This window comes from Melanaphis sacchari, unplaced genomic scaffold (genome assembly GCF_002803265.2).
Source record: "Melanaphis sacchari strain LSU unplaced genomic scaffold, SCAv2.0 Contig49_pilon_pilon, whole genome shotgun sequence".
In the NCBI taxonomy this organism is placed as follows: domain Eukaryota; kingdom Metazoa; phylum Arthropoda; class Insecta; order Hemiptera; family Aphididae; genus Melanaphis; species Melanaphis sacchari.
In genome coordinates this window covers 1,070,497-1,085,793 of record NW_020271334.1, presented here as the reverse complement: position 1 = coordinate 1,085,793, position 15,297 = coordinate 1,070,497, and the positions used below count along the sequence as shown (strand labels likewise).

The following is a 15,297-nucleotide window of genomic DNA, read 5'->3' as shown; positions in this document are numbered from 1 at the left end:
AACGAAAGAAAAAGAACTTCAGCCCATCAGTTCTGTATTAGGCGTATATATATATTTATATAGGATAAAAAGAAGTCTACTCTAAAAATCAGCTTTACGGTCGGCCGGTTTTCTTAAGCCCGGCTTTGTACGGTATTGAGTGAGAGGACGTTGGGCGGAGAGGACTTAATTTTGAACGGACCGATTGTTGTCGCCTTTAAGCGTTTATAAAGCTTCGAATTTTTTTTTTTTTTTATTTCTACTCTTCAATGCTACAATTTCCAACAGTCGACTTTACTTATCGTAAAAAAAATACAGTGAATTCAACATGCGTCGCACATGAGTTTAGTGTTGCCAATAGTAAATGGATTGAAGGGGACTGCAGAGAATACCAAAGTAGACAACATTTTATTATCGATTAAGGTGTATATGCTTTTTAGTATGGCGTAACGTTGTTTTCTCACAATGTTTTAATAATAAATTTATCTGTTGCGTCTGTTTTAATGTAAAAAGACGATAAGCACCTAAGTTATTTTATTAGTATGTAAGTTTATGGCTGAATTATATAGTTTAGTAATTGTATAAAATTGGACGTCACATTTCTACATTTCTATTTCATATTAATAAATATATTGAGAAGATACATCGACTAATTTGTACTTGTAAGTTTCTACATACATCTATGTCATGAGTTACCTGGTTTTGTTATTCCCCCGCAGCGATTTTATTCAACTATAATGTATTATCGTATAAAAAATATACGATAGCTGTATTATCTGATACAGCGTGACATAAACATAATCATAATAATATGTCTTGGAAAATTAAACGAGTTGTACGTAATGATTTATACTAAAATTCTAACGAAATGCGCTCGGTAAAAGTTTATCAATTTATTATACAAGCATACAGCAAAAGTTGTTTTCGATTAAATTTAATATCTACGTGTATCGCATATTGTTGTGTATATCTACACTAGTTTATCCTATCTGAACTGTATAATAGTATATATAATGCTACAATATGTAGTATGTATTGTATATGTATGTATTTATTGAATAATATATTAGTCTAAAAACTTTTTATCGTAGTGTTCTTAGAGAAGTAACTATAATATAATTGATACTTAGTATTTACGAATAAAACATTTAAAACTTTCTAAATAATTATAAAAGTATTCATCTAACTCGTTATAATGTTAGATCATAATATTATATTATCTAGTCAGTAATTCTGAATTTTGGAATTATACTTGGGTTAGAGAACAATTTAAAAAATATTTTTACACGACACTTAAGAACTAGCCGGTTTGGTAAATAATTACGAGATTATTTTTCAATTTTTATTAATTCTACAAACATATTCTATTAAAAATAATAATTTATTTTATTTTACGTACATAGTAATATGTTATGCGCAACTAAATAATTTTCTGTAAATAACCACGTTGATGAGGCGTTTTAGCGAGAAATACTTGAGAACAATAATATTGTACGTATGTGGGTTTGCTGATTATGCTATACGTCTTAAACCTTGACACACGCCGCATTCGGAAAATCTTCCGGAAATAAGCGACGGGGACCGGAAGTTCAGAAGCTCGCAAATATTATATTGTACGCTTATTGAATTCTGTAGAGATTAACTTCGCTAAAATCATTTGTCGCATTGCACAACATTGCTGTGTCGACAGGACCGAGTTTTCTGCAGACTGGTTAACTAATGACACAAAAGCCATTGCGGTTACCCGTTCGAGAGAAACGTATAACTATAGTTATATAGTATATATTCGAGGAATATTCGACAACGGCTGTCCGCGATAATTCTTTGTCGTCGGTCGGTCTGAAGAAAATGCGCTCAAATAGTCTCCATGGCCCTTTTCTCCGTGTCCGTCGTGATGTCTTCCGATTCTTGACCAAACTGTTTTCGCCGTCGTACGCTATAGCCTGTTTTCATTGGAGTGCAAGTTATGTCTGATGCCCTCACCTGTGATGCCGCCGGCGTGGCGTGGCTCGATGACGTTAGTCTTTTATACATAACATAATATTAGTGCTACACCTGTGCGTGTACTTAGTACTTACCAATAATTATTCCAGATGATGCGTAATCGTATATTACGCAATAAAATGTTCATGTTAGTCGAAAATTCGAGATGATTTAATTTACAACACGTTATTTGGTACTGAACATCGACGAAAAGCATTGTCAAATATCGACCGAACTAAAAATATTGATTAGAATAACATTAAAATAAATAAATAAATATTTTGCTCGATTTTTTTAAAACTGAATTCATTAATAAAAAGTCAAATTTATTCGATATTATTTAAATTAGTAATTTGTTTTTATTGTTTTTATTTCGAGAAAAATCTTATTTGTAAGAAGCCACCTACCTTTAATACAGAATTTAAAAAATTAATATCAATTGATTCGGATCATATAACAGGAGATTTATTGTTATTCATTAATGAAAATAATTGCTCACATTTACAAGTACTACTAAAAACTAAATAACTAAATAAATTGTAAAAAAAAAAAAAAAAAAAGATAGATCATTGCTTTCGTTGGTAAAGTACATCATTTGTGTATTTTATCTCTCTCTCTCTGACATAGTATTACGACTCAAAACACAAATCGTATTTATTTTTCTCTTTATTTTCTCTTAATTTTGTAATGATTCTTGTGGCTGTAGGCAGCAAAAAAAAAAAAAAAAATTATCGACGATTGTGCGTTTGACATTCTTAGTATACGGTGCAGTGCCTTCGCCAAAACTTTGTCCCTGCGTACAGTTACATAGCATCGTTTCTCGTTTCAAATCGATTTACGATCTAAAGACAGACATCTTGGCTAAAATTCTTATAATTAAGTGTTAACCCGTATGCATGATGATTAATGATTAATTGATTTTATATAAATCTAATATCTCAAGGAAATAATAATTTTGCCGACCAATATTTATGGATTTTATTATTACCGATGAGAGGGATTACGCACGTTAATTGATTTCGTCCAAACATTAGTATTGATGTGCGATATAATATACTATAGCACTATATTATATTTTCACCAAGATCGTGAGCTCTATGATTTAACACCGTGCTTAAAAGTAATAATATCACAATAAATTAGTATTCATAATTTGCCACATTTTTCGAAAAGTTCAGCACGCACACATTTTGTACCGAAATATATTTTTATACTGATATATTTATATATAAATACCTTCTAATATAATATACATTAATAAATATGTGCGTATACATATAATTTGACCCTTAAAAAATTTACATGTTGGTCACGTACAACTTTTAGCTCCAAACAATAAGGCCAATAATAACGGGGAAAGATTTTTTTTTTTTTTTAGCTCAGCTGTCATAAAACGATGAAATGGATTATAATGTCAGCAGTTGACTTTTTACCGATACGGCAAAAATCCTTTTGACATTTTCAGCCTCTGTTTTTTTTTTCAAACACAAACTAGGTCATGTTTTAACGATCGCAAAATGTAAAGTTTAATATTTTTTGTTTTAGGGTACGCACAGAAAGAGAAGGGGGTGCTTGGTGTCCAAAAGAGCCGGTCACTAGGGAACCCACTGAATGGCTTGAAGTCAATTTACACGTGGTAAGAGTGATCACGTCGGTGGAGACTCAAGGCAGATTTGGCAATGGACAGGGTCAAGAGTTCACCGAAGCGTTTTTGATTGACTACTGGAGACCAAAGCTTGGAAAATGGGTCCGATACAGAAACATCACTGGACATGAGGTAAAAAATAAATAAACTATATTATAATAAAATTATACACGTTTAGGTATTACCCGTATGTATAATTAAAATAATAAGTTTTCTATTTTTAAACTCAAAACGGTAAACATCTTTAAATTGATGTTATAAAAATTAAATTAATTATTAGACATTATTCTAAGAAGAAAACGTTTAAAAAAGAAACATTGAATTTTATAAACTTACATTTAATTAATTTTTAACGATTTAGTATTATATTATCATTGTTGCATTTATACTCTTTGTATGCATTAAGTAATAGGTATATTATTTTATAATGTATAGTATCACATTTAATACGTATACATTGTAATTTGAATCATTTATTAAATATGGTTTTATTGTATCTTAAATTTAAAAATTATTAAGTAGGTACTAGGTAGGTATTCTAATATATTATGATTCTTAAGTTATGAATTTATAAGTAATCTTCTTTTACTTTGAAAAAAAAAATCAAATCGATTCCTCGAGTTTATAGAATACCACTAATATTTTATAATTTTACGACTAATGAGATTTTATGCTTTGTTTATTTTAATTTTGTATCGATTTTATATACCTACTTAATAATTCTATAAAAGATATCTTGCTGGTCGAATAATCACAGCAGTTCCATGATTGGTAATAATTTCATTATGGTCATTAATTTTTTTTCATTGATTATTAGTATTCCCATGTTGTTATCAATTAGCATTGTACTGGTTAGTTTGATTAGTCTAAGTCAGTGCGCAATCGAATTGGTCTACTAAATATATAAATATAATTAATTCAATTTTACTAATTTTTTTATGAACAACTTAAGAATTATAATAATATAATTTCTAAGTACTAAACCTAATAGCATAATATGCGTAGCATCGATTGGGACCCATTGCAGACGATAGAATTATTTTTTTACTTGGTTAGAATTTTTTCTTAGATTTTTTTAAGTAAGTAGGTGTATACTATATATAAAACAAGCCAAATTACTGTTTTAAAAATTAATAACAATTAGTGGTCAAAGTGTTGTAAAAAAGAAGACTATAATATTATTACCCTTTTACAGTTTTCACCTAAGTACCTACGTCTTTCCAGACTTAAATATTATTTATCAATGTAATTAAAATAATGTCTGACATTAAACGTTGATTCACAATGAAACTTAACGGAGCTGTTGATTTTAGAGGCCATTATCTTTTGAAATATAGCACAAAAACAATATAAAAATCTCCCCTGAAACAACTCAACCGTGGTCTTTTTTTTTATACATATAACAAAAGACGTTATAAACTATACATCCTTTCCTCTACTATATAGTCACAATAAGTATACAAAGTTTATGTAACGGTAAGGTTTTTTCTCTTCTATAATATTTCCGAGCTATTGCCGCTTACCAAGTTAATATCCCTATATATTTTAAATATATATACATAAGTCTTACAATAGATATACTAAACAAACAATGATAAAGAATGTCCTCAAACAATATTGAATAAACCTTACAGACTATAATATAACATTATGAATAATTTAAAAGAATCCCCCGATATGATATTTATTATATTTATTTATTCGTTGTTGGTCGTTAAAGCGGCGGTTAAGTGTGTGTATTATATTATTTACCTAAATACACCATAGCGTATATACTGTATCATAATATATTAACTATGTAATATAAACACACACACATATATATATATATATGGGTATTGACGTATACGTATTTCACCGTCAAGTGATTTCTCGAGGGAAATTCATTTTGGTGTACCTAATTTGATTATATCCTTCACGATTAATTAACGGACCTTGTTAATCGAGTATTTTCGAAAATTAAACATACCCCTCGCACTCCAACACAAACATTTTTGCTTCAGAACATTTAACAGCAACCAATTTTAATATTGTATATAATATTCATGTATCGCTATATATGTACATGAGATATACACAATATAATAATATGATATATTATACGTACGCATTACAAAAGCACTCTGTATTTATTAAAAATTAAAATACACCCCACGAGATGACCCATACGATCACTCCAATTTATTTTAGTGTACAGCTTATAACCACTAAGTCGAGAACGAAGGATAGAGTGGTCTTTACTCTACATACACGTGTATTATGTGCAATATTTCATCATATTTTTACGGTATATTTAAAAATACATTTTTTGTTTCATACATAAATATTGTACCTGACCTATAGGTACTAATAAGTAGTAATGAACACAACAAAAAAATATTTAGTAGAAAAATTGATTATCAAATATAATAATTTTTTTTTAGTATAAATAATTATGCATTATAGTTTATAACATAAAGTATATTTTAGATAATATGCTATATAGCATAACATAAAAATTAATTTATATAGAATTATGCATAATATCATAATATACATAATAATAACAGTTACATTTTTTTAAGTTATAATGTAGAAACTTTTTTGTAACATCAAAGTATGAGAATATACACTTAATATTAAATTTCGTCTAATTTATAACGAGTAAAATAGACGAAATTTAATTTAATTGGTGACTTTCAATTATTCATACTCAAAGGGTTTTAAAACGTTAAATATTAAATCGTTTCTTTTCCTTTGTATATTATATAGTTTTCAGTAAGTACATAATTAAATATAGTTTAACTAAATAAATAATGTTTCCGTATTTTGTAATTAATTTGTGTTTAGACTTACCTTTTATATTTTTTTATTTTAATTATAAACACAATGCCTAAACTGCTATTATAAACATATGTAATATGTTAAAAAACACAGTTGTATTGTAATTATAAATTTTAAGTGCCTATTATGTCGATTGCATTTTTATTAAATACCGCGTTAACTGAGGACTACTCTGACTACTCTGACTGCTCTGTTTTGCAAGGCTTATATCACACAGATTCACTTTATGTACGGCAAAAAAAAAATAACACAAAGGTTTAACCAAAAGTATGTTTTCTTATTTATAATACAATATAGGTATAAAGGGTAATGGAAAACCGCGTGGTTCGTCGTACAATAAAAGTGTTACTATTATAATTTCTAAAAGTCAAATTAAACAATTAACCATTGTGACAACTCATCTTGAGCAATTTAAAATAACTAGTTTTTGATTCCTAATTTTTTTTTATAGTTCCGAAAACCTACCTATACACCTATATATTACGCGAACACAACAAACATCTGATTTATAAAAAAAATCTACAACATTAATATCTTGATAATATAAACAAAGTCTCCTCAACCTAATCTCCAAAGTCATTGTAATATCTCGTCACGATTATCATTTGGTTTACTCTTTTATTTATATCTATCAAATATTACGCCGCATCATGCTCTAATCAGTGCAGCTCTTATCGTTGACCCGCGCGTCTCACGAGTTATATACAAAGGTTATATTATTATGAATGTGTGCAGGATGTGATCGGAAGACGTTTTAATTCGCGTATCCAGATCGGATAGATAAGTATAGGTACTCGAAATGTCAATAGATGACGGAGCCCCGCCGTTTATATTGCCGGGGAACGGTTCTTAAAACAAAATTCAGCGTTTCGTCTCTCGTGACGCGCGGACGAGCGGGGGCGGGATGTGTAAATGATTGAGTAGGTATTCACAATCGCAACTTTTGTGCGTGCGTGAATACGCCCGTCGATCAATAGGTATAATACATTAATATGATATACTTCGCCGACTACAAACACGCGCGCATGTCTTATCATTACACTGTATAGTTTGTATAATAGTTATAGTAATGGTAGTAGTGGTAAAGTGATGGTGTAATACGACACAAGTGTATCGTCGTCGGGTTAAAGAGATCAACAAAATCATTACTTTACTTTTGTATATGTGTGCGTGTGTGTGTGTGTGTGGTCGCCGCACGGGCTCTCGTCAATACATATATAGACTCGCTGGTATCATTATAATAATATAATATGTGTATAATATAATCTTAGCCCCCCCAGTATTCTTTTCTGATCGAGTGAATCGCTTTTATACAGTTTATATTTATTTTTTTTTTCGTACTTCCCTCCGACACGACACAACGGCTAACAACCTTTCGCAGAGATTAATGACACAGGGCCGCCACTGCTACATATACGTTATATATATATATATATAGTATATAATGCACATCGCACACTCTAACAGCCCGCCGCCGCCACGGTTTACGGTATTCCACTATTTGTTTTTTTGTAAGCAGCACATGTAGGTAAGACTTCTTCTGCCACAGGATCCTAATCCACGAACCGTACGATGACGTGTGAAATTAGGGAAGTATAGTGGGAAGAAGTTGCAAGTGCTGCAGGGAGACCTATAATAATATGGGAGATTGTGTATACAGATGTGTAGGACGTTGCACGTGATCTGTCCGAAAATAATTTGCTATTTTTTTTTATTTTTTTGAACTCGGATTTTTCTCGCTATTTTATCCACGCTACGAAGAAGAGGGGGGTAGATTAATAACACACAACTCGTACGTTACCGACGAATCGAATTAAACGGGCTGTCAAATGGCGGTGTTTTAAACCCGCGGGAACACGGTTAGCATAATATATATATATATAATATATGAACAATACTGCGAAGAAAAAAACAAATATGGAATTACACAGATTATTATTATTATTGCGATTGTTTTGTTGTCGTTAGTGTTTTGTCCGTATAACGATTAAAACAATGTCTAATTATCATAATGGAATTTGTAAACTCTTGTTCTATTGTTTTTTCATTAAACGCAACAAGTTTTTTTCCCATGTTTCCCGTAATTGCATCACATAATTTTTCGAGTTCAGTTCAAAGCAAATTTTCGATACCGAATTTTTTCGTCCATCGTACACAATTTTTGTTTGCCATGTTAATTTTTTTTAATTATTTTTTTTTTTTTATCCCCCTTAATGTATATGTATAAACTTTAACGAATAATTTTGTTATTTATTACTCAAAATGGCGTGTTACATTTTTTCTAATTGTTTAATTAAAATAGTTATATTTTATTATAATAATGGTTTTTTAGTAAGTATTTAACAAAATAAAAACAAAAAAATAAGTTTATTTTGATTTATTTTTTTAATAACGCTCTGCGATTTTTTTCTTTTTCCATTATTCATTTAATATATTTTTTTCTTACAATATTATTATTTTCTTTTTCGTTGATATAACGACAAACACCGTTGCTTGTATAATAACAAACAGAAACATTAATGGATTTTTCCCCTTGCAATATTTTTCAATAATATATTACAATCATTTAATATTTTGAACAAAAATAATATCGCTTATGTTTTCAATGAAATCGTAATTAATGTTTAGACGAAAAAATACGTAAAATAATTAAATACTCAAAGAGGCGTACCTTTTTATTTTGTTCACATTCAGCAATGTGATTAATTAAACTTCAAGTAAACTTTCCTTTTTCCCGAGTTGTAAGTTATTAATATTTCCCTTCGTGTTTGTATTTGCGTGGATGCACGGTTTTCCACTTGAAACTTTCATGTTTCTTTTTTTATATTTAATATTTTTTAAGTTCAACTTTTCAAGTAGGTACAAACCATTATTTATAACGAGGCTGGTAAGTAAATAAGAGGAAAAACATAGTAAAGTTTATTATTATACTGCCAACGATTTTCGCTAGGTTGATAAGCTAACAATTATAGCGCGCTATTCGTGGTATTATTAGCCAGTTCTCGTGTATCGCATACCTATAAGTTACAATGAAAATATGAAAATACGAATAAATTGCGAGACTTTTTCGAGTGTAGGATGTATGCAACGTGAAAAAATATAAGACTAACATTTTATAATGATTTTTTTTCACCCTCTAGAAACAATTATGTTAATCCTCGTGTGTGGCTCTATGTACGCGTATACACGGAAAGTCGCTTATTTTATTTTTTTATAGTTTTTATTTTCTGATTCGTACACGGAAGTATATTCAAAATCATTATTTTATACTGAAAAATATCACAAAATTACATTTTCTTTTTACAATATTATCTATATTGAGTTTATCAGATTGTTTTTAAATATAAACTACGTCACGCGTCGTATATACGTGGTGGCGTGATATAGAAATCAAAATGGTATTTACAACGCCCCTATTGTTTCGCAACCTGTACAAAGCGTATAACACAGCGACTATCAAGGTAATTAACAATGATTATTTTAATTAAAAATAATAATTATAAGTCGTTTCAGTAGTTAAACTCGCGTGTGTCTAAAACACGCAAACTTAAGTCTAGTGATCGACGTAATGTAAAGAAATCAACGTAGGTAGATATGAAATGCTACATATTATTATAGCTGCGCTGTATTCTATACACACCTACCAACATGCAATTTATCCTACATAAAGATATGATATTCATTGATTTTGAAAAAAAAAAAAATGTTTATATCGCGCCTATCTCATCTATTATATACTTAACATAGTATTCTGAAGCTGTAATCCAAGTAATTACTGTATTTAATCAACAACATTTTAATTGTATGGGTTAATTTGAGTAATTTTGTGTGATACATTTATAATAATTAAATGATTTAAATGGAAATATTTAGTTCAGCGTTTTTGAGAATATCCATCCTCTAATCTTTTTTCTAAACTTCTTTGCTTACCTTAGTCTTAAACACTCATAAATTATTTATTGATTCAACATTCGATAAGCTTACACCGTTGTAATATACAGATAATGAAAATATGGAAACAAATGTTTTTAAACGATTACTGATCCTAGAAATCGAAAAAAATGTAAGAAAAATATTATCTGTTGTGTTACCTACTCAGATGTAAAGTATTTTTAAACTCTCAAAAATTGACTTGCGTGCTAGTATGGACACGACATGAATGAGATGATGAGAGAAAAATGACATGATGTGAGTGCTGTATAGTTGAATGCGCTGTGTCCTGCCCGTCTTTACGACAAATCACTTACCATTCGATCTCAAGTTAGGTCCGACGGATATTACCTATATTACATATTTAAATATTTCCTGTTACGAAATCGTAATATGTCATATTATTATTAAATTTTTCGATATTTCTCTCATACTGGTCATTGACGAACCGTTGTTATCGTTGTTGTTGACGTTAATTATGTTTGTTGTGTTAAAGGTGTTACGCATCCGGTGTTAATTATTATTATATAATCGATCGTATCTCCAGTACCGTATATACCTACAATTAAATATTATATTATTATCCCGATCCGGTTCGAGAATATGTATGCTGCGCATCTCTCTCTATCTATCTATCTATATATATATATAATAAGTGTTATATCACACACACAATCCGTTGGTTTCTCTGTATAGTCGCGGCCAATTTATTCGAACCCACTCGTTTACCCCCGACCGATTAGTAGTATATAGTATTATTATTTGGCGCGTGACCGGCAGCCGGTAAATAAAACGAAATATTATATACTCGCAAGTCGCATTATAAATAATCATAACGATAGGTATATAATATCATCGTATATAACACGGTTATACCTATATATTCGCAGATCACATTACGGTTGGTTCGGTCGTTGTGCGATTTGGCATCGCTATAAATATATATATATATATATATAAATATATAATACGCCAATCGTGAATGGTACAGAAAATATACAGGATATTATTATTATTATTATTATTATTATTATTATTATGTAGTGGATATATACGTTTCATCATACGGCCGTCAAAACACCATAATATTATATATCTATAATTGTATATATTATAAACGTATAGATATACCTAATGTATGCACAGAACTTTCAAATACCAATTTTCCAATTATCTGAAGTTTGGTTTTTGATTTTAATGAGTTTTACCTTACAGCTATATGGAATAAATCGCGTACACGACGCAGGCACCTATTCGACTATAAGTATATTATGATATATATATATATAAACAGCTAGCTGCGTATACGTTTTGTAATATATGAGTAACGTCATCATCATAATATTTATAATTATTGTTATATTTTATACTCGCACACATTGGCATAAGCGTACATAGTACTACACAACTGTGGTAAACATCGATTCATCGACAACCCTAGTTAGTTCTGAGCCTCGGGACTTTTCGAAACTCATTTTTAATAGTTAGTGTAAAAATCTATGTTGTTGAATTAATGTTGTCTGTTGTTGTTCACCTTATTTTCGTCCTTAGTGCAAATACACAATTATGTACAATATTTTATCGTGATACACGAGGCAATTTTGGACAATTAACTATTATTTTAATAGCGAATTATAAAAATCGGTACGCTGTGTTTTAATAGTGTATAAATTTATAATAATACACGACATTAAACGTGCATTTTTAACCTGTAATCATAGTATAACAATACGGATTATCATAATAATTATTTTATTTTTTTTTAATATTGTAAACTTATATCATATTTAAAATATCTCGTTAACGCAAAAAAAAAAAATAATAATAATAAAATTGGAATTTCGTCTTTTCCATTAGCGGCGAAACGCAAATAATAATATTTCGATAAAATTATTTGATAATGCTGTGTTGTCAACCGAACAAAAATAAATAAATTAAGTTAAAAAATATAAATCTAGAAAACTAATAAATTCCATGTTTACTGTTTAGTTGTGTGAAATCCAAAAAATAATTTTAATATAATCGAATATTTCTACAAATAACGTCATAACGAATTATAATAATTCTTGCGACTAATATTTTTAAATATCGTCATCGCTGATACAGTATTCAAAAACAAAAGGTTTATTTTACAATACCTTAAAAGCATCTCCTTCTCTGAGAAAAAATTATATTATAAATTTTAATGCATATATTCATTTGAACTATTTGATTAAGCGAATATCGGCACGGCTGTTTAACCGTAACTATAATTAATATTCTTTTCGCGTGTAAAATCTATACTTGCATGCCGTCATAGTTATGTTCAACAATGTTAGCTACTAAAGGTGGAAATGCATTCAAAGTATTTTTTAGAGATTTTCTATTTTAAACAGAATCCCGATACTATATATTTGTGGATTTCGTATTAACTAGTCTGTGATTTCTGCTCATGTGGTTATGTGAAATCGAATTATGAAAAATATTTGTTCTACTCTTATCGCACGTAAATAATACGTATAATATAACTTTGTATGTGGTGCATATTATGATTAACTCGTTAAAAGTTCCATGCGTCTCTCACCCCTCCCCTGCTTCTGGCCAACGATTCTTCGAGATACGTGCTTGTTATTATTAAATTACCTGACCCCTATGATAGCCGAGTTCAACACAATATATTCATTATTTGTTTTCGGCTTTTCGTCCCAATTAAAACGCGCAAAGACAGAGAGAGAGAGAGAGAGATGAACATCGTGAGAACGTCACGACCTACAGCTGCCCTTCGCATCACCGCGTCCACAAGTATAAATACACGCTGATGTTTATACGGACATTGCTTTGCAAGATTTTTTTTCAAACTTGTATACACAATAGTGGATACACGTTGTCGTCTACAACTAGGATCAAATTTCGGCCGTCTTCTCTGGGCCACAAAAGGAGTTTTTTGTCGTCCCTTACAAACTGTGTTCTTCGATACGAAAAAAAAAAAAAAATTTAATAAACACATATCATCGATTCGAGTTATAATGATATTCAGTGAGGAATAATCAAAAATGACGTACTTACCGTGTCTTAAACGATTTATAATATTTTAGTTGAATATTTCTATAACTTTTTAATTACTAAAATTTTGACTTAAATAATATATGATTAAAAATGTATGTATAAAAAAAAAGTTACGATTTTCTTATGGTGAATTCATCGAAACGACTGGCACTGATTACATGTTCCTACATCTTCGTAAATGTTTTTATTTTTAACATAACTCGGGAAATTTTACCTACATTTACAAAACAAAGAACCTATAGATAGGTACAACATTATTAAATAAACATAAAAAAAAAAAAAAACAATTGCTTTTCTTCTCAGAGATTGGCTTTTGACCACCATAGATTACCCCCATATATATATATATATCTTTGTTGCGCCCTGTGGCCAAGAAGACGTCGCAAACCTCAAACGTCTGCGAAAGACGGATACTGCAGCCGCCACCGCACACACGGTTATATTATATATATATTAAACAAGCTCCTGGCTTCTAAATCATGCGAGCAACATCTGGTGACGAGGAAATTCTCTCTAGGCTAATTTTATCGTGTTTTATTGCCACGCGCTGTGTTTCCCGTTCCGTACGCATATTGAAGAGAGATCAGGCCACGCTACGAGAATGATTCATAAAGCCCAGTAATCATTATTATTATTATTATTATTACGAGAGTTTGGCAGGGTGGTGGTGTAGGGTGTTAGAAGACGAGGACTTCAGAGTGAGCACGAAGATAAAGGCGTGTGGCTGTAGTCGACATATATATATATCTAATTCCGTATAGCTGCGGTGTCGAGCTTTTGCTGCCAGCGAACGGTTGTACATTATGATATTTTATGTAATAAATCACTGTAGCGAAATACAAAACTGTGTGTAACAGATGTACTCTCGTTTAATAAACAATCCTCCGTTGTTGTCGTCGCGGATTCTACGCATACTACGCACGTAACAAAACATATTATTAATATACTGCTGTGATCCTGCGTAGTAGGTATACCAGTATTACTATATAAAGTGTTGTGCATACATCATGATAATATAAGTAAAGTAATATAATAATAATAATCTCGTCTAGGGTCCAGGATGACAAAAATAACGGTTATAGTAGGTACCCATGCGTACATTTTTATGATAATATAAACGGTTCGGCTAAAGAAATTATCAAAATTATGTTAACTATTATTATTATGATTTCGTAAAAAACGACGAGAGTCAACCGGATCGGAATTCTCTCTCGAAAAAATACTCAATAATGTGTATATATATATATGTAGTAGGTACAGTGTATACGTTTACATAAAACATATACTACAACTACATATAGGTCAAAATTCGATCATGCGAAACGCCCTGCAGTATACACTTAAAATATAAAGTACTGTCGCTCGCTAAAATATATGTACACACATATATATATATTAGGTTCGGTAGTATACACGCGCGCGCGCGATACCTACTCGAGTGAAATGTGTCTATTGTGAGCACGTATTGTTCCGTCGCCTAGAGGTCTGTGTGTACATATACGGAGTTCAAAAGAAGTAAAAACTCGTTTCGACTTCTTTTTAGACACACTTCGGGACGTCTTTACGGCTAGCGTACACACCATTTATTATATATATTACATGCTCGTTTATATGCGAGGACAACTACAAACAATCCCGAAAGTGTGAAACGCCTTTTTTTATCACGTATATATATAAATATAGGTACGCGTATAATTTACGTGCGAATATGCTTGAGATAAATACATTTTTCGTGTTTCGATCGTGATTTTTAATAATAATTCTGTATTATAAATACCTATACATAACAATATGATGGGACGTAAAGAATCGTTTATCGCCAACTAATAGCAGTATAGCGGTCGGAATCGGGTGATTTATTTTTGTGCGTGTGCAGTTAAAAAAAATAAACA

General features: G+C 30.4%; 1 protein-coding gene across 3 annotated transcripts in view; it reads left to right on the top strand.

The window, feature by feature from the left end:
• The window catches only part of LOC112598626 (discoidin domain-containing receptor tyrosine kinase B-like), a 141,757-nt gene that overhangs the window by 104,237 nt on the left and 22,223 nt on the right, over nucleotides 1-15,297 (top strand). For all 3 annotated transcript variants that reach the window (XM_025345146.1, XM_025345147.1, XM_025345145.1), the window contains one exon: nucleotides 3,508-3,739. In XM_025345146.1, coding sequence (XP_025200931.1) covers nucleotides 3,508-3,739 — 232 coding nt within the window. The remainder of the gene's footprint in view (nucleotides 1-3,507; nucleotides 3,740-15,297) is intronic.